The 24,185-nt window shown below is 44.9% G+C and overlaps 1 protein-coding gene across 2 annotated transcripts in view; it reads left to right on the top strand.

Moving 5' to 3' along the window:
• Window positions 1-23,565, top strand: part of LRP3 (LDL receptor related protein 3) — a 43,383-nt gene extending 19,818 nt beyond the window's left edge. The window contains exons 2-7 of one of the 2 annotated variants that reach the window (XM_075326106.1): window positions 1,688-1,729; window positions 2,064-2,202; window positions 4,036-4,244; window positions 11,255-12,341; window positions 16,815-16,947; window positions 20,280-23,565. In XM_075326106.1, the coding sequence (XP_075182221.1) occupies window positions 1,688-1,729; window positions 2,064-2,202; window positions 4,036-4,244; window positions 11,255-12,341; window positions 16,815-16,947; window positions 20,280-20,978 (2,309 nt within the window). In that variant the 3' untranslated portion in view covers window positions 20,979-23,565. Of the gene's footprint in view, window positions 1-1,687; window positions 1,730-2,060; window positions 2,203-4,035; window positions 4,245-11,254; window positions 12,342-16,814; window positions 16,948-20,279 lie in introns of both variants that reach the window. The other variant, XM_075326105.1, reaches the window with a different exon arrangement.
• Window positions 23,566-24,185: the final 620 nt, after the last annotated feature.

Genomic DNA, 24,185 nt, shown 5'->3' with positions numbered 1-24,185 from the left:
TTATTCTGACGGCCGCTCATTCCTTAATCCCTTGTTTTTCGCTTGGTCATAGTCATAAATAATTTGGCAGATGTTTGTGTTGACCTTGTATGTGTTAGGAATAGTAATTCAGTCGTTTTGGATCGCTGTTTTCCAGACATCGATACGTTCGGTTTCTCATCCCCATGAAGTATTTATTTGCTGCCTCCAAACTTTTATTACAGTATTTGTTTTGCATTCAGTGAATTATAGATTCAGTTGTACAAATTTACCAAACCCCGTATATTCAGATATCAGTCTTCTTTTGAGTCATTCATTATATTAATGGTTTTATGGAAAAATACACGTCCCCAGTGTGTGATTTTTCCACCCTACTAATTACATTGGCACAAAGCCCCATTTCTAGCAGCCATGTGACAAACATAATCATAATCCTGTCATGTCCTACACAAAGATTTCTATCACAGACATATGGTGTTTATGCTTATTTTCCTGGCAAATTTACAGCATCAATGTGACCTGAGAGGTTCTGCAATGCCACCGACATACTGTATATGCAGTCTTCTTTCTGTACAGGCCCATATTGTTATCTATAGTGTGCAGTATTATAGTAGTTATATTCTTGTATATAGGGGCAGTTTTATAGTAGTTATATTCTTGTATATAGGAGCAGTATTATAGTAGTTATATTCCTGTACATAGGGGCAGTATTATAGTAGTTATATTCTTGTACATAGGGGCAGTATTATAGTAGTTATATTCCTGCACATAGGGGCAGTATTATAGTAGTTATATTCTTGTACATAGGGGCAGTATTATAGTAGTTATATTCTTGTACATAGGGGCAGTATTATAGTAGTTATATTCTTGTACATAGGGGCAGTATTATAATAGTTATATTCTTGTACATAGGGGGCAGTATTATAGTAGTTATATTCTTGTACATAGAGGGCAGTATTATAGTAGTTATATTCTTGTACATATAGGCAGTATTATAGTAGTTATATTCTTGTACATTGGGGGCAGTATTATAGTAGTTATATTCTTGTACATAGGGGGGCAGTATTATAGTAGTTATATTCTTGTACATAGGGGCAGTATTATAGTAGTTATATTCTTATACCTAGGGGCAGTATTATTGTACTTATATTCTTGTATATAGCGGGCAGTATTATAGTAGTTATATTCTTGTACGCAGGGGGCAGTATTATAGTAGTTATATTCTTGTATATAGCGGGCAGTATTATAGTAGTTATATTCTTGTATATAGCGGGCAGTATTATAGTAGTTATATTCTTGTACGCAGGGGGCAGTATTATAGTAGTTATATTCTTGTATATAGCGGGCAGTATTATAGTAGTTATATTCTTGTATATAGCGGGCAGTATTATAGTAGTTATATTCTTATACGCAGGGGGCAGTATTATAGTAGTTATATTCTTGTACGCAGGGGGCAGTATTATAGTAGTTATATTCTTGTATATAGCGGGCAGTATTATAGTAGTTATATTCTTGTATATAGCGGGCAGTATTATAGTAGTTATATTCTTATACGCAGGGGGCAGTATTATAGTAGTTATATTCTTGTACGCAGGGGGCAGTATTATACTAAGCATATTTTATTTCACAGTTGTCATTTTTTTGTTATTTACAGAATGTAACATGAATATGTGATATTGTGATAATATCTCATCTGTTGTTCTTCCAGTTAATGCACTTGGATGGGCAGACTCCACCTTTCCGTTTACAGGTAAGACATTTATATTTAGATTTTCTCTGCAGCAGGTAGATGTCATTTCCTATAATCCATCCACTGTGTCGATTCTGTAGTACGCAGTGGATTTTCCCTTGCGTATGTCAGAGGGAACATACCCTTCCCATGTGAACATACCCTTATCCTGCAAGAGGCGACTACAACGGCTGCACCTAATAAAGTCCTAAGACACTGAAGAATGGAAAACAGGAGACGTTGTCACACAGAATCCGACCATCCCGTCCTAGTTTCCATACTTGCACTAATTATACACCTCTTGTTGCCTCGTTATCTGTTGCAGAATGTGAGCTTGCGTTTTGTATCTCAGCAGCTGCGTGCAGCGGTGAACTGGAGCAACATACAGAGCGGAGAGGCGTCATTTACAGCCCCGGGTGGCCCCTGAACTACCCCCCCACCATGAACTGCAGCTGGTTTATTCAAGGAGACCACGGAGACGTCATAACAATTAGGTGACTCGACAATCGCCGGACACGTTCATCACCGACGCGTTTCAGCGTTTTCACTTCGTCGTTGCATGTACTGTCACATTGAACTTCTTTGGAGTTATCCACCAACTTATATCACCGACGTATCCATAGGCCAATGTGCACCCAGCGTATGCTTTCAGCATATGCGGGGCCACTACGTGTCCATATATACAGTGGGGAAAATAAGTATTTAGTCGGCCACTAATTGTGTAAGTTCTCCCACTTATAAAGATGAGATTTGCCTGTAATTAACATCATAGGTGACCACAACAATGGGACACAAAATGAGAAAACGAATCCAGAAAATCACCGCGTCTGATTTGGCAAGATTTTTTTTTGCAAATTATGATGGAAATTAAGTATTCTGGTCACCTAAAAACATGCAAGATTTCTGGCTCTCACAGACCTGTAACTTCTTCTGTAAGAGGCTCCTCTGTCCTCCACTCATTACCTGTAGCAATGGCACCTGTTGGAACTTGATATCAGTATTAAAAACCCCTGTCCACAACCTCAAACAGTCACACTCCAAACTCCACTATGGTGAAGACCAAAGAGCTGTCGAAGGACACCAGAAATAAAATTGTTGCCCTGCCCCAGGCTGGGAAGACTGAGTCTGCAATAGGCAAGCAGCTTGGTGTGATGAAATCAACTGTGGGAGCAACAATAAGAAAATGGAAGACATAGAAGACCACTGATAATCTCCCTCGATCTGGGGCTCCATGCAAGATCTCACCCCATGGGATCAAAATGATCACAAGAACAGTGAACAAAAATCCCAGAACCACATGGGGGACCTAGTGAATGACCTGCATAGAGCTGGGACCACCGTAACAAAGGCTACCATCAGTAACACACTACGCCGCCAGGGACTCAGATCCTGTAGTGGCAGACATGTTCCCCTGCTTAAGCCAATACATGTCCGAGCCTGCCTGAAGTTTGCTAGAGAGCATTTGGATTATCCAGAAGAGTATTGGGAGAATGTCATATGGTCTGATGAAACCAAAGTAGAACTGTTTGGTAGAAACACAACTCGTTGTGTTTGGAGGAGACAGAATGCTGAGTTGCATCCAAAGAACATCATACCTACTGTGAAGCATGGGGGTGGCAGCATCATTCTTTGGGGCTGTTCATCTGCAAAGGGACCAGGACGACAGATCCGTGCACATAAAAGAATGAATGGGGCCATGTATCGTGCGATTTTGAGCGCAAACCTCCTTCCATCAGCAAGGGCATTGAAGATGAAACTTGGCTGGGTCTTTCAGCATGATAATGATCCCAAGCACATCGCCAGGGCAATGAAGGAGTGGCCTCGCAAGAAGCATATGAAGGTCCTGGAGTGGCCTAGGCAGTCTCCAGATCTCAACCCCATAGAAAACCTTTGGAATGAGTTGAAAGTCTGTGTTGCCCAGCGACAGGCCCAAAACATCACTGCTTTATAGGAGATCTGCATGGAGGAATGGGCCATCATACCACCAACAGTGTGTGCCAACCTTGTGAAGACAGAAAACGTCTGACCTCTGTCATTGCCAACAATGGATATACAACAAAATATTGAGATTAATTTCTGTTATTGACCAAATACTTATTTTCCACCATAATTTGCAAATAAAATCTTCCAAATCAGACGCGGTGATTTTCTGGATTTGTTTTCTCATTTTGTCTCTCATAGTTGTGGTCACCTATGATGTCAATTACAGGCCGAGCTCATCTTTATAAGGGGGAAAACGTGCACAATTGGGGGCTGAATAAATACATTTTTTATCCAAACCGTAAGGGAAATACATTTAATAATGATTTTTTTTTATGTTTTTACAGTTTTAAGAATTTTGATATTCAGGATTCTCACAAGTGCACTGTCGACTGGTTACTGATCGGTCCATCCTCTAAAAGGGAAGGATATAAAGTCTGTGGATCCACTATCCCCCCGGCCTTCATGTCTTTGAGAGATCATGTCTGGATGTTCTTTCATTCCGATCCTTTAAGTTCGGGGCAATCTCAGGGATTTCGGCTGTCGTATATAAGAGGTATGTACAGGGGGAATATCTTTGTCATACTTTGGGGAAATGGAAAAGTTTTTTTTAGATCAAATTGTTTAGTTAATAGATGATTTCCTACACTGGATACAATTGTAGCAAACCCTCAGCTGTGAGACAGCAGCGTTTTTTAGCTTTTGGATGACAGTATTATTCACTGACAGCAAGCAGAGATAATTATGGCGGCTCTTGTATTGTGTAAAGATAAAGACTGATGGCACTTCCTAATATGCAAGTGTGAACAGGTGCATACTGAACAAGAGATATATTATGACAAAGTCACACTTGCATTCTGAAATGCTAAGATAGGAATATGAACATGCACTAATGCTAAGAAAATACATCTAAAAACCCAAAGAGAGGCATTAGACAAGATAGGGACCAAACATTAAGAGATACGCCTTGACGTTGGCTGTTGGGCTCACATAAAACTGCCTTTTGCTGTGTACTGGCCGCTCTGGGTACTGCAGGTCAGATCACATTCACTTCAATTGATGCTGCAGTACCCAAAAATAGTTACTACTCTGTATCCGGAGGTGCGCTGTTCCAGTACCCAAAAATGGCCATTACTCAGTACTGGAGGTGTGCTGTTCCAGTACCCAAAAATGGTCACTACTCGGTATCCAGAGGTGTGCTGTTCCAGTACCCAAAAATGGTCACTACTCGGTATCTGGAGGTGTGCTGTTCCAGTACCTAAAAATGGCCATTACTCGGTATCTGGAGGTGTGCTGTTTCAGTACCTAAAAATGGCCAATACTCAGTATTTGGAGGTGTGCTGTTCCAGTACCCAAAAATGGCCATTACTCGGTATCTGGAGGTATGCTGTTCCAGGACCCAAAAATGGCCATTACTCGGTATCTGGAGGTGTGCTGTTCTAGTACCCAAAAAGTCCATTACTTGGTATCCGGAGGTCTGTTGTTTCAGTACCCAAAAATGGCCATTACTCGGTATCCGGAGGTCTGTTGTTTCAGTACCCAAAAATAACCATTACTTGGTATCCGGAGGTGTGCTGTTTCAGTACCTAAAAATGGCCATTACTCGGTATCCGGAGGTGTGCTGTTCTAGTACCCAAAAAGTCCATTACTTGGTATCCGGAGGTCTGTTGTTTCAGTACCCAAAAATGGCCATTACTCGGTATCCGGAGGTCTGTTGTTTCAGTACCCAAAAATGGCCATTACTCGGTATCCGGAGGTCTGTTGTTTCAGTACCCAAAAATGACCATTACTCGGTATCTGGAGGTGTGCTGTTCCAGTACCTAAAAATGGCCATTACTTGGTATCTGGAGGTGTGCTGTTCCAGTACCTAAAAATGGCCATTACTCGGTATCTGCAGGTCTGCTGTTTCAGTACCCAAAAATGGCCACTACTCGTTATCCGGAGTTGTGCTGTTCTAGTACCTAAAATGGCCATTTCTCGATATCTGGAGGTGTGCTGTTCCAGTACCCAAAAATGGTCACTACTCGGTATCTGGAGGTGCGCTGTTCCAGTACCCAAAAATGGCCATTACTCCGTATCTGGAGGTGTGCTGTTCCAGTACTCAAAAATGGCCATTACTCGGTATCTGGAGGTGTGCTGTTCCAGTACTCAAAAATGGCCATTACTCGGTATCTGGAGGTGTGCTGTTCCAGTACCTAAAAATGGCCATTACTCGGTATCTGGAGGTGTGCTGTTCCAGTACCTAAAAATGGCCATTACTCGGTATCTGGAGGTGTGCTGTTCCAGTACCTAAAAATGGCCACTACTCGGTATCTGGAGGTGTGCTGTTTCAGTACCTAAAAATGGCCACTACTCGGTATCTGGAGGTGTGCAGTTTCAGTACCCAAAAATGGTCATTACTCGGGATGCAGAGTTGTGCTGTCCCAACTTTAAACACTGAGAACTTCCACAATCTGATTTTGGCAACCGCATCAATATTATATTATTGGTGATCCAACTTACGGTGCTCCCAGCAATCAGCTCAATGAAGGTGCTGCCATGCGCACTGTATCTCGTTCATCATTTACCAGACAAAGCGCCGCACATTCTGTTGTAGCTGTGTCCTCCTATTGCAATACCAGTTACAGCCACTACAAAATATGTGGCGCTGTGCCTAATAAACAATCGATAAGGATAAAGCACTTGGTAGGACCCCTTAACTCAGCTGATTGGTGTGGGTGCTGAGGTTCGGACCCCCAGTGATCATGAAAATTGCTGTACATAAACAGCATCAGGTCTGTGTATAGCACTGTAGCGCCGATATGGATAAAGCACTTGGTAGGACCCCTTAACTCAGCTGATTGGTGTGGGTGCTGAGGTTCGGACCCCCAGTGATCATAAAAATTGCTGTACATAAACAGCATCAGGTCTGTGTTTGGCACTGTAGCGCCGATATCCATGATGGGACGCCGACTTGCTCACCGCCACGGCTGTGTCGCGTCCTCCCCCGCACCTCTCCGGTCATCCACGTGCGCTTCTGCCTCCTTTTCTTCCCAGGGCCTGTGCACGCAGCAGCAGGTCTCTCATCTTAAAGGGCCAGCGTGCTATTTCCAGCAAATGCCACTGAGTAGCTAAGGCACCTTCCCATTAGGGGAGGTGCCTGCGCAATGCATTCAGTTAGATAGTATACCAGTCTGCTAGCTAGCCGGGTCCTGTTACCTCTGTGTCCATTGCCTGTACTTGCCTTCCCATACCTGTCGTGGCCACCACTCCTGTTTTTACACACCTATCCAGCCTGCACCAGTTACTGCGCTGGTACTAGTCTATACCTGAGTCCGTTTCCTGTCCTGGGGGGTCAGCTGCTACAGTCCTAGTCACTGCCCTGGAAGTGGTACCTGATGTCCGCCTCGCGGTAGGCGCGTAGCTAAGCCTTTCCCACTTAAGGGTAAGTCCGGGTTCCCCCTGTGGTCCAATGTGTCCACTAACCCCAATCGCTACAGGCACTCCTCGATTCCACTAAACCACTGGTCAATGAGGGTTTTTTCTAATCTCTGATCTGAAAATGTTGACTTATTTTCCTTTGTATTCGGAGAAGTGCGAGCGGTGTAATTATGTAATTGCATTCTTTTTTACTTCTTCCCTTTTACTTTGCACGCGCGGCGATCTCTTGTGTATGCCCCGACGACGCGCTTCTGTCCATTTCATATTCCATTACCGTCTCCTTCTTTGACGCTCTGTTCCACGCGTCTCCTCTTCTTCCGCGTCTCTCGCATTTCCCGTTAATATCCATCTGGCAGAGGAGCGGAGGTGTTGTAAATCACAGGACGTGACTGCATGAAATCTCTTTAAGTGAAGTGGAATTTGATAGAAATCATCTCTCAAGCCGTGAAGATTAAGCAAAGTACTCTGAGCAATTGTCATTACAGTGGTAACTACAGCGCCGCGGTTCAGCTAATGGGATCGCCTCTCGCGCTAAACGCTTTTTCCAATTTCTCCACTGAAAGTTGTTACCTTCGTCCTTCTGAGCCGCGAGGATGAAGGTGCAACAGTTTCCAACAAAGATTAGCATTTATCTATAGATTAGAGCAATTTTCCCGCCATTGTAAGTTTTGGCATATCGCTAGGATCCAATCGTTGGGAACCTCAGTCATCCGGAAAACGTAGGGACGGTTGTGACCAGTGACTTTGGTAATGCATTGTTGTATTTCTCCGGAGCTAAGTGTTGTAACGGCCGGTCCCGCTCCCAGGCTCCAGCGGTGGCGTCGTCCCTCTCACCTGCCCGGTACCGGTCCCAGCGTGGTATTCCCGCATGCTCCCACTCCCAGGAACCAGTGGTGGTCAATTTTTACGGACAGGTATAGTCTCTTAATGTCAGATGCTGGTGTTCTTGGTTGTGGCAGCACGGTGATGGTAACTCGGACGTGGCAGCACGGTGATGGTAACTCGGACGTGGCAGCATGGTGATGGTTCTGATATGGCAGCACGGAGGTGGTGGCTCTGATGTGGCAACACGGAGGTGGTGGCTCTGACGTGGCGGCACGGAGGTAGTGACTCTGACGTGGCGGCACGGAGGTAGTGACTCTGACGTGGCGGAACGGAGGTAGTGACTCTGACGTGGCGGCACGGAGGTAGTGACTCTGACGTGGCGGCACGGAGGTAGTGACTCTGACGTGGCGGCACGGAGGTAGTGACTCTGACGTGGCGGCACGGAGGTAGTGACTCTGACGTGGCGGCACGGAGGTAGTGACTCTGACGTGGCAACACGGAGGTGGTGGCTCTGACGTGGCGGCACGGAGGTAGTGACTCTGACGTGGCAGCACGGAGGTAGTGACTCTGACGTGGCGGCACGGAGGTAGTGACTCTGACGTGGCAACACAGAAGTGGTGGTAGAGAGCACGTTCTAGGACGAGACAGAGGTTAGGCACACAAGACTGGAACTAGAAATCAATAGCCGGACTAGACACAGTAACGTACAGGGACCTGAGAACTAGCAATGCACTAATAGGCAACGTTGCTCAGGCAGCACCTGTAATGGAAGACAGACTAACAGTGCTGGCCAAAAGTATTGGCACCCCTGCAGTTCTGTCAGATAATACTCAGTTTCTTCTTGAAAATGATTGCAATCACACATTCTTTGGTATTATTATCTTCATTTATTTTGCTTGCAATGAAAAAACACAAAAGAGAATGAAACAAAAATCAAATCATTGATCATTTCACACAAAACTCCAAAAATGGGCTAGACAAAAGTATTGGCACCCTTAGCCTAATACTTGGTTGCACAACGTTTAGCCAAAATAACTGCGCACAACCGCTTCCGGTTCCATCAATGAGTGTCTTACAATGCTCTGCTGGAATTTTAGACCATTCTTCTTTGGCAAACTGCTCCAGGGCCCTGAGATGTGAAGGGGCCTTCTCCAAACTGCCATTGTGAGATCTCTCCACAGGTCTTCTATGGGGTTCAGGTCTGGACTCATTGCTGGCCACTTTAGTAGTCTCCAGTGCTTTCTCTCAAACCATTTTCTAGTGCTTTTTGAAGTGTGTTTTGGGTCATTGTCCTGCTGGAAGACCCATGACCTCTGAGGGAGACCCGGCTTTCTCACACTGGGCCCTACATTATGCTGCAAAATTTGTTGGTAGTCTTCAGACTTCATAATGCCATGCACATGGTCAAGCAGCCCAGTGCCAGAGGCAGCAAAGCAACCCCAAAACATCAGGGAACCTCCGCCATGTTTGACTGTAGGGACCGTGTTCTTTTCTTTGAATGCCTCTTTTTTTCCTGTAAACTCCATGTTGATGGCTTTTCCCAAAAAGCTCTACTTTTGTCTCATCTGACCAGAGAACATTCTTCCAAAACATTTTAGGCTTTAGGTAAGTTTTGGCAAACTCCAGCTTGGCAAGTGGGATTTAGTTATTGCCAACACCTGTTAGGTGCCACAGGTAAGTTACAGGTGCTGTTAATTACACAAATTAGAGAAGCATCACATGATTTTTCAAACCGTGCCAATACTTTAGTCCACCCCCTTTTTTATGTTTGGTGTGGAATTATATCCAATTTGGCTTTTTGACATTTTTTTTTTTTCATTGAAGACAAATTAAATGAAGATAATCACAAGAATTTGTGATTGCAATCATTTTCAGGAAAAAACTGAGTATTATCTGACAGAATTGCAGGGGTGCTAATACTTTTGGCCAGCACTGTGAATACCTTAGGTTAATAGAAGACCTCAGAGATCACTTCCGGGTAATGGAACGCTGGCCCTTTAAGAAAGGGGGCGTGGCCGCACACACGCTATGGGCACTCACAGAAGGGCTGCGAGTGGCCTGGAAGCAGGAGGCGGCAGACCCCGGGACAGGAGAAGAACGTGTGGAGCTGCCGGTCAGGTGAGAGGGAGGACGCCTCCACTGGAGCCTAGGTGCGGGAGTATACGGGAATATTGTGCTGGAACCGAGACCAGGCAGGTGAGAGGGAGGGCGCCCCCACTGAGGCTTGGTGTCATGCTGCACTAGGAGAAGCTGAAGATACAAGCAGTGTAACCTCAGAGTGCAGTTAGCAGGTAAACCACCAGAGGGCAATACAGTAGTCAGGATACTGGGTTAGCAGCAGGAGATCTCATCAATAGCACAGGGATAAACAAATCGTGGTCAGGTGAGAGCCGAGAGTCAGAAGCCGAGAAGTCACAGATACAGCCGAAGGGAGAGACGGAGGTCAGGGTCAGGAACGTGGATACAGGTCAGATGCCAGGAAATCCAAGTACAAACAAGTGTTGAGGACAAACAGGTCAGGACTGGGATAAGACAGATAGGGAAGGATACACAATAGACAGGAATGGGTAGTCAGGGAGCGGGACAGACAGATGAACGGAGGAGGGTACCGGTCATAAACCAGGTAGCAGAACAGATCAGGTAACTCACCAGAGCCAGTAATACACGCTGCAGAGCATAAACTATCACTGGCACTGAACCGGAGGTGCAGCACCAGGATATAGTGTCCCGGAAGCCAGAGTGAGGCAGGGAGGAGTTAACCCCTGACATGACCAGGCTAGAGCTGGGGAAAACCACAGTGGCAGATACCGACCTGGATCATGACACCTGGGAGCGAGAGCGTGCGGGAATACCACACTGGGACCACGACCAGGCAGGTGAGAAGGAGGACGCCCCCCCCGCTGGAGCCTGGGAGCGGGATCGGGCATTACGGCTGTGCAGAAAAAGACTATGGCACCTCATCCAGAGGGGTCCCAGACATAAGACATGCATCAGTCAAAATGTTATGGCATATCGTAGCAATATATCATAGCATAACTATTCAGGAGAAGCTGCATTACTTTGCATAGTGACAATCATAAGTTGTATATGGCGGCATTAAAGGAGTATTTCCTTCCTTTGAAGTGGATATGTCATCTCAGTGGGGCCTCCAACGATCCTGAAAATTAGGTGATGCCTCCATATAACTTACAAAATTCACTTTAATGCCTCCAGGCTTCAATTTCCTGCATGCTGAGAACCTAAAACCCAGTTGTTTAATTTGTAACACATTCAATTTATATTGTTTTAATAATCTATTGTTTCTTTTTTTTTTTCAATGAGGAAAAATGGGGCTAACCTCGTGTCCGACCGATGAATTTCTGTGCGGGAACGGGAAATGTATCCCGAATAATTGGCGGTGCAATTCCGTAGATGAATGTGGAGATGACTCGGATGAACAGAACTGTACGAACCCTTTCACCGAGATACGGACCAGCCTGTGTCCCATGGGAACCTTCGCCTGTAGCTCGGCTCACTCTACACAATGCATGGCCAACGAATTGAGGTGCAATTCGGTAAAAGACTGCGTCTCCGGTGTCGATGAAGAGAATTGTCCCGAACTGACCTGCGGTGGAAAACTCAGCAACTTTTATGGCTCTTTCGCTTCACCAGACTTTTTCCGCCCAGATCACAGCCGGTCAGATCTTCGTTGCGTTTGGTACGTAGACACCCAAGACAATCGCCACGTCATTCTTCAGATTGACCTGCTGCTGGGCTACAGCGATTACGTGAAAGTTTATGAAGGAATCGGCGAGAGGAGCGATAAACTCTTGCAAACCCTCTCCTTCCGCAACAACCGGCACACGGTCAGCGCCGAGTCTGCCAATGGCCAGCTCACCTTGTCATATCATGCGCGTCCAAAGAGCATGGGCCACGGGTTTAATGCCACGTACCAGGTTAAAGGTTACTGCTTGCCATGGGAGCAGCCCTGTGGAATTGATGACATCTGTTACTCTGAACGACAGACTTGTGATGGTTGGTGGCACTGCCCCAACGGCAAAGACGAAGAGAACTGTAAACCCTGTCAAAGCAAAGAGTATCCCTGCGAGGGAGGAAGCGGCCTGTGCTACTCTTACCTCGACCGCTGCAATAATCAGAAAAACTGCCCAGATGGATCTGATGAAAAAAACTGCTTCACGTGCCAACCGGGGAACTTTCACTGTGGGACCAACTTGTGTATTTTTGAAACGTGGCGTTGCGATGGCCAAGAAGATTGCCAGGACGGAAGCGATGAACAGAACTGCCTGGTGATTGTACCTCGAAAGGTCATCACTGCTGCCCTGATTGGCAGCCTGGTGTGCGGTCTGCTGTTGGTCATTGCCTTGGGCTGCGCCTTCAAACTATATTCCCTTAGGAGCCGGGAGTATAGGTAAGACTATGCGTTCCTCCACCATACAGTGCGAATCACATTGGCTTAGGGATTGAAGAGCAAACTTGTTTTGCGTTCCCCAGTAACGACCTGTTTCCTACTTGTTCTAGTTTAATTGGTTGTTTGCAAAGGCGCAGGCAAAAGGAGGCACAGGGGCATCAAACACTATAGGTGTGTCCGGGGCATGCGCATGAGTCAACACCGACTTCATTCATTGCTAAGAGCAGCTTTTATGTTTTTGCACTTATAACTAAGGTTAGTGCAAAGTATAGTATTAGTGCTAGTGTTAGTTATAGGGCTAGTGATTAGGCTGAGGTGAGGGATAGGGCAAGGCATAAGGCTAGAAACAGAGATAGGGATAAGGTTATGGTTAGGGATAAGGCTAAGGATAGGGGTATAAATAAAGCTAGGGATAGAGATGAGGCTAGTGATAGGGATAGAGCTAGTGATAAGGCTAGGTTTCAAGACAAGGGCTAAGGATAGGGCTAGGTAAGGCTTGGGTTGGCGATAGGGCTAGGTATTGGGGTAAGAATAAGAGTAGGGTTAGAGATAAGGCTAGAGATAGTGTTAAGGCTAGGGTTAGGGATAAGGCTAAGGTTAGGGATAAGGCTAGAGACAGAGAGAAGACTGGGATTAGGGTTAAGGCTATGGATAGGGTAAAAATAAGGCTAGGGTTAGAGATGAGGTTAGTAATAGGGATAAATAGATAGATAGATAGATAGAGGGATAGATAGATAGATAGATAGAGGGATGGATAGATAGATAGATAGATAGATAGATAGAGGGATAGATAGATAGAGGGATAGATAGATAGAGGGATAGATAGATAGAGGGATAGATAGATAGAGGGATAGAGGGATAGATAGATAGAGGGATAGATAGATAGAGGGATAGATAGATAGAGGGATAGATAGATAGAGGGATAGATAGAGGGATAGATAGATAGATAGATAGATAGATAGATGGATAGATAGATAGATAGATAGAGGGATAGATAGATAGAGGGATAGATAGATAGATAGAGGGATAGATAGATAGATAGAGGGATAGATAGATAGAGGGATAGATAGAGGGATAGATAGAGGGATAGATAGAGGGATAGATAGAGGGATAGAGGGATAGAGGGATAGATGGATAGATAGATAGATAGATAGAGGGATAGATAGATAGATAGATAGATAGATAGAGGGATAGATAGATAGAGGGATAGATGGATAGATAGATAGATAGATAGAGGGATAGATGGATAGATAGATAGATAGATAGATAGAGGGATAGATAGATAGATAGATAGATAGATAGATAGATAGAGGGATAGATAGATAGATAGATAGATAGAGGGATAGATAGATAGATAGATAGAGGGATAGATAGATAGATAGATAGATAGATAGATAGAGGGATGGATAGATAGAGGGATAGATAGAGGGATAGATAGATAGATAGATAGATAGATAGATAGATAGAGGGATAGATAGATAGATAGATAGATAGAGGGATAGATAGATAGATAGATAGATAGAGGGATAGACAGATAGATAGATAGAGAGATAGAGGGATGGATAGATAGATAGAGGGATAGATAGATAGATAGATAGAGAGATAGTGATAAAGCTAGGGTTGTATATAAGGGCTAGGGCTAGGGCTAAATAAAAGGCTTGGGTTTGTAATAAGGCTAGGTTTTTGTTTAGGAATAAGGGAAGGGTTAGAGATAAGGCTAGTGATTGGATAGGGCTAATAATAAGGCTAAATTTATGAATAAGGTAAAAGATAGGGATAGGGATAGTCATAAGGCTATGGTTAGGGATAAGGCTAGGGATTGGGCTAGGCATAAGCCTAGGATTAGAGATAAGGCTAGTGACATGGATAGGGCTAGTGATAAATCTAGAGCAAAGGCCGGTTTACACACTGAGATCTGTACCGATATCGCCAGCGTGCATACCCGCCCCCATCGGTTGTGCGACACGGGCAAATCCTCTGCCCGTGTCGCACAACATCGCCCGGACCCGTCACACTACTTACCTGCCCGGCGACGTCGCTGTGACCGGCGATCCGCCTCCTTTCTAAGGGGGCGGTTCGTTCAGCGTCACAGCAACGTCTCTGAGAGGCCGCCCAATAGAAGTGGAGGGGCGGAGATGAGCGGGACAAACATCCCGCATACCTCCTTCCTTTCGCATTGTGGCCGGGACGCAGGTAAGGAGAGGTTCCTCGTTCCTGCGGCGTCACACGGAGCGATCTGTGCTGCCGCAGGAACGACGAACAACTTCGTTACTGCTGCAGTAACGATTTTTGAGAATGGACCCCCATGTCACCGATGAGCGATTTTGCACGTTTTTGCGACGATGCAAAATCGCTCATAGGTGTTACACGCAACGGCATCGCTAATGCGGCCGGATGTGCGTCACAAATTCCGTGACCCCAACGAGTTCGCTATAGCGATCTCGTAGCGTCTAAAGCCCCCTTTAGGGATAAGGCGAGTGATAGCATTATCAGTAGTGCTAGGCATAAGGCTAAGGTTAGAGGAAGAAGGCTAGTGATAAGGTTAGGGTTAGGGATAAGGCAAGGGTTAGGGCTAGGCGTAATGCAAGGCATATGGTTAAAGGCAAAACAATAATTAAATCAGTATATTCCTCAAAATATATTCCATGTTCTTGGGAGATCAATACCAATGGAAGGGCCTCAGAGGTTCAATTCTAGAGCAATGGAAGGGCCTCAGGGGTTCAATACTGGACCAATGGAAGGGCCTCAGGGGTTCAATACTGGACAAATGGAAGGGCCTCAGGGGTTCAATACTGGACCTATGGAAGGACCTCAGGGGTTCAATACTGGACCAATGGAAGGGCCTCAGGGGTTCAATACTGGACCAATGGAAGGGCCTCAGGGGTTCAATACTGGACCAATGGAAGGGCCTCAGGGGTTCAATACTGGACCAATGGAAGGGCCTCAGGGGTTCAATACTGGACCAATGGAAGGGCCTCAGGGGTTCAATACTGGACCAATGGAAGGGCCTCAGGGGTTCAATACTGGACCAATGGAAGGGCCTCAGGGGTTCAATACTGGACCAATGGAAGGGCCTCAGGGGTTCAATACTGGACCAATGGAAGGGCCTCAGGGGTTCAATACTGGACCAATGGAAGGGCCTCAGGGGTTCAATACTGGACCAATGGAAGGACCTCAGGGGTTCAATACTGAACCAATGGAAGGGCCTCAGGGGTTCAATACTGGACCAATGGAAGGGCCTCAGGGGTTCAATACTGGACCAATCGAAGGGCCTCAGGGGTTCAATACTGGACCAATGGAAGGGCCTCAGGGGTTCAATACTGGACCAATGGAAGGACCTCAGGGGTTCAATACTGAACCAATGGAAGGGCCTCAGGGGTTCAATACTGGACCAATGGAAGGACCTCAGGGGTTCAATACTGGACCAATGGAAGGGCCTCAGGGGTTCAATACTGAACCAATGGAAGTACCTCAGGGGTTCAATACTGGACCAATGGAAGGACCTCAGGGGTTCAATACTGGACCAATGGAAGGGCCTCAGGGGTTCAATACTGGACCAATGGAAGGACCTCAGGGGTTCAATACTGGACCAATGGAAGGACCTCAGGGGTTCAATACTGGACCAATGGAAGGACCTCAGGGGTTCAATACTGGACCAATGGAAGTACCTCAGGGGTTCAATACTGGACCAATGGAAGGACCTCAGGGGTTCAATACTGGACCAATGGAAGGGCCTCAGGGGTTCAATACTGGACAAATGGAAGGGCCTCAGGGGTTCAATACTGGACCTATGGAAGGACCTCAGGGGTTCAATACTGGACCAATGAAAGGGCCTCAGGGGTTCAATACTGGACCAATGGAAGGGCCTCAGGGGTTCAATACTGGACCTATGGAAGGACCTCAGGGGTTCAATACTGGACCAATGGAAGGACCTCAGGGGTTCAATACTGGACCAATGGAAGGGCCTCAGGGGTTCAATACTGGACCAATGGAAGGGCCTCAGGGGTTCAATACTGGACCAATGGAAGGGCCTCAGGGGTTCAATACTGGACCAATGGAAGGGCCTCAGGGGTTCAATACTGGACCAATGGAAGGACCTCAGGGGTTCAATACTGGACCAATGGAAGGGCCTCAGGGGTTCAATACTGGACCAATGGAAGGGCCTCAGGGGTTCAATACTGGACCAATGGAAGGGCCTCAGGGGTTCAATACTGGACCAATGGTTTATTGCATTCAAATTAATAGGCAAAAATAATGCACGGCCACTGAGCAGGAGTGGCGCTGTTACTGGAGGAGACCAGCAATAAGTATTGGGCTGAGCTGCAGTACAACAGCAGTACTTTTTCTGGAACAAGTCCGCCATTTTAACCTAATTAGTAAACTTCAATATGTTTATGAGCATATTCGATAGGTAGCCTTGAGCTCTCATGTTTTTTATGTTTAATGAATGCTTGTATACTTTTTATTTTTCAGGGCTTTTGAAACACAAATGACCCGTTTAGAGGCGGAGTTTGTGAGACGCGAGGCTCCTCCTTCTTACGGGCAGCTCATCGCACAGGGGCTCATTCCTCCCGTTGAAGACTTTCCAGCTGTCAGTGACTCCCAAGTAAATACACTTCCATGTTTTATTAAACTGTATTCTTTCTGCAGCACAGAGTGTTTCGGTTGAGGAGTGTGTCAGCGGTGACCAATCTCACGTTAAGGGGGTCATAGACATCTGCCAAAAGCTGTGATTTCAGAAGAACCAGTCAACTGTCTCATGTTTATGTGGGCTATTGTGGCTACCCCTCCAAAAAAGTGCCAAAGAAAGAAGGGTCATGCCTATTTAGGTTCAACCCCCGATCCTTGGTGCTCATAGGAGATAAGCTGCCGCCAGAGGTTTCTGACAGCAGCTTATTCCCTTCTCCCTACTGAAAGCACATGCACGCTCAACTGAGCTGAGTGTGCATGTGTATGGTTAGACATGTAAAGTTTGTAGTCACCCCCGGGCGATTTTCTGTTTTTCATTTTTGTTGTTTCCTTCCCCTCTTCTAAGAACCCCAACTTTTGTATATTTCCTTCAATCTTACCATCTAAAAGGCTTAGTTTTTGTGGGATGAGTTGTGCTTTTGAAAGAAGCCATTACTTGTACCATACAGTGTACTGAAAAATGAGGAGAAAAAATCCAAGTGCGGTGAAATTGCAAAGAAATTGCGATTGAATGATTGTTTTTGGGATATTTGATTCACGGTGTTCACTACATGGTAACTGATGTGTGGGTGTGATGCCTCAGGTCAGGACGAGTGCGTAGACACCAAACATGTATAGGTTTACTTTTATCTAAGGGGTTAAAAAAATTCAGAATTTTGTCCAAAAAAAAGTCTCCCTTTTGGCGCCATTTTCTGAGACCTGTAGTGTTCTCATTTTTTGGGATATGGGGCTCGGTGATGGCTTATTTTTTGCGTCTTTTTGCAGCGACCAAAAAACTTAATTTTAGCTTTTGGAATTTTTTTCTCGCCACGATCAGATTAATTGATTTGATATTTTGATAGATCGGGCATTTTTGAACGCGGCGATACCAAATATGCATATATTTATTTTCAACTGTTTTTTTTTTCAATGGGGTGAATTTGAACTTTTAGGGTTTTTATATTTTTTCAAACTATTTTTTTACATTTTTTTTATTTTACTTGTCCCCCTAGGGGACTATAAGGATCAGCAGTCTGATTGCTCATTCATTTCTGTTGATCAGAGCTGCACAGCTCTGATCAGCAGAAACGCTGCATTCTTGTTACAGCCGCTACTCTGCTGGCTCTAATAGGAAATACAGTTAGGTCCAGAAATATTTGGACAGTGACACAATGTTCGCGAGTTGGGCTCTGCATGCCACCACATTGGATTTGAAATGAAACCTCTACAACAGAATTCAAGTGCAGATTGTAACGTTTAATTTGAAGGTTTGAACAAAAATATCTGATAGAAATTGTAGGAATTGTCACATTTCTTTACAAACACTCCACATTTTAGGAGGTCAAAAGTAATTGGACAAATAAACCAAACCCAAACAAAATATTTTTATTTTCAATATTTTGTTACGAATCCTTTGGAGGCAATCACTGCCTTAAGTCTGGAACCCATGGACATCACCAAATGCTGGGTTTCCTCCTTCTTAATGCTTTGCCAGGCCTTTACAGCCGCAGCCTTCAGGTCTTGCTTGTTTGTGGGTCTTTCCGTCTTAAGTCTGGATTTGAGCAAGTGAAATGCATGCTCAATTGGGTTAAGATCTGGTGATTGACTTGGCCATTGCAGAATGTTCCACTTTTTTGCACTCATGAACTCCTGGGTAGCTTTGGCTGTATGCTTGGGGTCATTGTCCATCTGTACTATGAAGCGCCGTCCGATCAACTTTGCGGCATTTGGCTGAATCTGGGCTGAAAGTATATCCCGGTACACTTCAGAATTCATCCGGCTACTCTTGTCTGCTGTTATGTCATCAATAAACACAAGTGACCCAGTGCCATTGAAAGCCATGCATGCCCATGCCATCACGTTGCCTCCACCATGTTTTACAGAGGATGTGGTGTGCCTTGGATCATGTGCCGTTCCCTTTCTTCTCCAAACTTTTTTCTTCCCATCATTCTGGTACAGGTTGATCTTGGTCTCATCTGTCCATAGAATACTTTTCCAGAACTGAGCTGGCTTCATGAGGTGTTTTTCAGCAAATTTAACTCTGGCCTGTCTATTTTTGGAATTGATGAATGGTTTGCATCTAGATGTGAACCCTTTGTATTTACTTTCATGGAGTCTTCTCTTTACTGTTGACTTAGAGACAGATACACCTACTTCACTGAGAGTGTTCTGGACTTCAGTTGATGTTGTGAACGGGTTCTTCTTCACCAAAGAAAGTATGCGGCGATCATCCACCACTGTTGTCATCCGTGGACGCCCAGGCCTTTTTGAGTTCCCAAGCTCACCAGTCAATTCCTTTTTTCTCAGAATGTACCCGACTGTTGATTTTGCTACTCCAAGCATGTCTGCTATCTCTCTGATGGATTTTTTCTTTTTTTTCAGCCTCAGGATGTTCTGCTTCACCTCAATTGAGAGTTCCTTAGACCGCATGTTGTCTGGTCACAGCAACAGCTTCCAAATGCAAAACCACACACCTGTAATCAACCCCAGACCTTTTAACTACTTCATTGATTACAGGTTAACGAGGGAGACGCCTTCAGAGTTAATTGCAGCCCTTAGAGTCCCTTGTCCAATTACTTTTGGTCCCTTGAAAAAGATGAGGCTATGCATTACAGAGCTATGATTCCTAAACCCTTTCTCCGATTTGGATGTGAAAACTCTCATATTGCAGCTGGGAGTGTGCACTTTCAGCCCATATTATATATATAATTGTATTTCTGAACATGTTTTTGTAAACAGCTAAAATAACAAAACTTGTGTCACTGTCCAAATATTTCTGGACCTAACTGTACGTCATGATAGCGACAGGAGTTATCACATGGCCCTGTGCTACCATGGCAACCGTCAGCTCCCAGTGAACGCATCACAGGGCCTCCGATGGCGGCGGGGAACGGCACAATCCCCACTTCTGTCATTTAAATCGCTCTGTCACATTTTGACCGCACGATCTAAGAGGTTAACAGGCGCGGATGGATCGCGGATCCACCTGCGCCTGTTAGCCCCACATGTCTGCTGTTCAAATCAGCAGACATGTGCAGGGATCACTGCCAGCTCACTGCAGCAGCCAGCAGTGATTACCCCAACATGACAAAGGACGTACTGGTACGTTCTTGGTCGTAAAGGGGTTAAGGGCAGAGCTGCACAAGAGGCCGTGTCATAATCTTCAGAGATTACAGACAGAATTAGGAGCCGCGTCCTTCAGCAGCGCAGAGTATTACAGGATACAATGATCTGTCCAGTTATTCCCCTATATTTCTTTTTTTTCCCCAGGTGTCCATGCTACAGAACATCCGTACGGCAATGCGACGGCAGATGAGGCGACACTCTTCAAGAAGGGCTTCCTCCAGAAGACGTCTTGGAAGACTTTGGAACAGATTATTCCATCGCCCCCGTGCAAGAGGACAAATCCCCCTACTGACGTCATCGCTCCTCTCACAGGCCCGGTTCGGGGAGACGGACCCCGGCAGAGGTGAAGACACCTGGCCGAGCCCTATCACCCCTCCCGAAACCTTAAACACAGAAACACAGACTTCTAGCCAAGAGGGCGACAGTTCTGATTCTGCGGACCACCAGGTGGATCCGGAACGGGGGGTTCCTCTAACCGTCCTGCCACAGACTCGCGCAGAGACGTCTTCTGCGTCGTCGGACTCTGAAAACCCTTGCCATGGGTATTTTAATCCAGCCATAAGGGAAGACCCCGGAGAGACGTCTTCGGCTGAACTCTTGGGGGCTTTTTATTTGGTGCCTGTACCGGAAAGGACCCATAGCCATAAACAATTGCCTTTGAAAAACTCCGGCCACTTAGACAGCTCAGCGAATGTCCAAATTCAGGGGTTGGCGCAGCCGCGTAGCTGTGCATCTTCTTGCCATGAGGAGCCTTTGGGGGTACACGTCCATTGTGAACGACCGACCCCACACCCGCTCTCGGAGAGCAGCACTAGTGACGACGAATCCTTATTACTTTGCTGATTGCTTCCTACCAGTGGCTTAGGTTTTTGGGGTTTTTTTGTACTTTTTTGAAAAAGGCCATATTTCAACACGAACCATATATTTTTATATCATATGTGTCCGAATCCATGCGAGGATCTTGTGTGCCGAGTCAGGGCAGCGTCCTCCAACCTGCGGCTATATTGCTATTGTAGAACTACAACTCCCAGCAGGTAGACCATAGCCCTGGACTCCCATTGTCCCATTGATGACGGTATATGATGGCATATAAGCCTTCAATTAAAATGTATTATCAGAAAATGACCTGAAATTATTTTTTTTCTGTGTGACGTATTTTTAAACATTTTTGGCAATTTTTTTTTCATATCATAATCTATGTTAAAAACAGCAATTTTCACACTTTCCACCAGGACTATTTTAGACTCATATTTCCTATTCTTTCTGAGTTTTCAGCAGCCTCATTATCATCACAGACAGGATTAGAGTGATTGATAACACCTCTATACACAGCTGATAACACAGAATCTTCCAATCACAATGGGCGATGTCACAGATCACCTCTTCCTCCTCCAATACAGTAACATAACACTTCTGTATACAGTACAGTAAGTGATGTCACAGCTCACCTCATCCTCCTGTACAATGACTAATAACACCTCTATATACAATAGATAACACAAGATCCACCATTCACAACAGGTGATATCACAGCTCTCATCCTCCCCCTCCTCTACAACGACTGATTACATCTCTATATACATTAGATAAGACAGGATCCACCATTCACAATAGGTAATGTCACAGCTCACCTCTTCCTCCTACTGTACAATGACTGATAATACATATTTACAGTAGATATACAGGACCCAACATTCACAATAGATGATGTCACAGCTCACCTCCTCCCACTCCTGCACAATGACTGATAACACCTCTATATACAGTAGATAACAGGATCCACCAATCACAATAGGTGATGTCACAGCTTACCTCATTCTTCTCCTGTTCAATGACTAATAACACCTCTATATACAGTAGATAACACAGGATTTACGGTTCACAATATGTGACGTCACAGCTCACCTCCTCCTTCTGTACAATGACTGATAACACCTCTATATACAGTAGATAACAGGATCCACCATTCACAATAGGTGATGTCACAGCTCAGCTCATTCTTCTCCTGTTCAATGACTGATAACACCTCTATATACAGGAAATAACACAGGATCCACCATGCACAATAGGTGATGTCACAGCTTACCTCCTCCTTCTGTACAATGACTGATAACACCTCTATACACAGTAGATAACAGGATCCACCATTCAATAGGTGATGTCACAGCTCACCTCATTCTTCTCCTGTTCAATGACTGATAACACCTTTATATACAGTAGATAACACAGGATCCACCATGCACAATAGTCGATGTCACAGCTCACCTCCTCCTCCTGTAAAATGACTATTAACACCTCTATATACAGAAGATAACACAGGATCAACCAGTCACATTAAGTGATGTCACAGCTCACCTCCTCCCACTCCTGCACAGTGACTGATATCTCCTCAATATATAGTAGATGACAAAGGATCCATCATTCACAATAGTCGATATCACAGCTCACCTTCTCCTTCTGTACAATGAGTGATAACACCTCTGTACACAGCTCATAACACATGATCCACAAATCATAATGGGTAATGTCACAGTTCACCTCTTCCTTCTCACTTCATACTGACCCTTGCACACGCTCATTAGATGCTTCAATACAAAAAAAAAATAAAAATAGGGTCACATTATTGCTGCTAATGTACATGTGCATTTCCTGAAAGAAGAGGAAATATGAGGAAAAAACCCTAGTGGCTGTTGTGAAAATTGAAAGATTTTTTTTTTTTTTAAACACAGATTGTCTTAAGAGTGTGTGCACACAGCGTCTTTTTTAGGTAGATTCCGTCTGAAAAAGAGCCGCCAAACCTCCGAAAAAAATGAATACAATATACCGCAATGTAAAAGCGACCCTGCCAGGAAGATGCTTTAGAGAAAAAAAAAAAAGTTGTTTTCAAAAAAGCCACTTCACCTACAAGAACGCTGCGCAAATAAGACGTTGTGTGCACATACCTTTAAACCGTAGGTCATTTTCTGGTGACACATCCCCTTTAATACCTCACTGGATGAATGATGGGGGTTTCAGTCTTACAATTTGATTTACTAAAAAAAAAAGGTAAATAATTTGCTAATTTTTTAAGAGAGAAGATGGTTTAGTTGCAGGGACAATGCCGACCATAATCAATGAGCGCCATATTTTACTACTGTATTAGTTTCCCCAAGCTCACTGGATATTAAGGGCTAAAGCACAGATACAGAACCAAACGTACCAGCAGAACTGAAGACCACCTGCAGGATACAATACAGCACTCGAGAGCCACCACTTGGGGTCCCTAAAAAAGCTTGTCTTTCTTTCCATTGTTTCCGCTTATGGAGTGTCACTTTTTTTTTTTGCTTTTGCCCCAGGAGCACGGTTCTACCCGGACCCAAGCCTGAGATGTAAATCGGTACTTCTTTTGTGTCTGTATGATCTTTTAATTTATCATCTAATTTTAATCATATTTATTTATTTATTTATCCCAATATATTGAGTCTTTGTATAAATCTGATTTTGTTCTTATTTTATTATATTCTCTATGAAGGAATTATCGAAAACCTTATAAAAGTTTATGTCGCTACCTGTGGATGGTAATAATAGGGTCAGGCCGTGACAACCGCTTGCTTTATTAGGTTTGGTAGGTGACATGATTGCAGAGGGACCCTGAAGAAGAGCAGAATATGGGCCACTTCTCCGGTGTCTCAACATTGAGTGCCCCCTTATGTACCCTGTAGAAGAACAGAATATGGGCTACTTCTCTGGTGTGTCAACATTGAGTGCCCCCCTTATAAACCCTGAAGAAGAGTAGAATATGGGCCGCTTCTCCGGTGTCTCAACATTGAGTGCCCCCCCTGTATGTACCCTGCAGAAGAGCAGAATATGGGCCGCTTCTCCGGTGTCTCAACATTGAGTGCCCCCTTATGTACCCTGTAGAAGAACAGAATATGGGCTGCTTCTCTGGTGTGTCAACATTGAGTGCCCCTTTATGTACCCTGAAGAAGAGCAGAATATGGACCGCTTCTCCGGTGTCTCAACATTGAGTGCTGCACCTTATGTAGCCCGAAGAAGAGCAGAATACGGATT

This window comes from Anomaloglossus baeobatrachus, chromosome 10 (genome assembly GCF_048569485.1).
Source record: "Anomaloglossus baeobatrachus isolate aAnoBae1 chromosome 10, aAnoBae1.hap1, whole genome shotgun sequence".
NCBI classification, from domain to species: Eukaryota; Metazoa; Chordata; class Amphibia; order Anura; family Aromobatidae; genus Anomaloglossus; species Anomaloglossus baeobatrachus.
The sequence above is the reverse complement of the archived record's forward strand: the minus strand, read 5'-3'. Positions and strand labels throughout refer to the sequence as shown.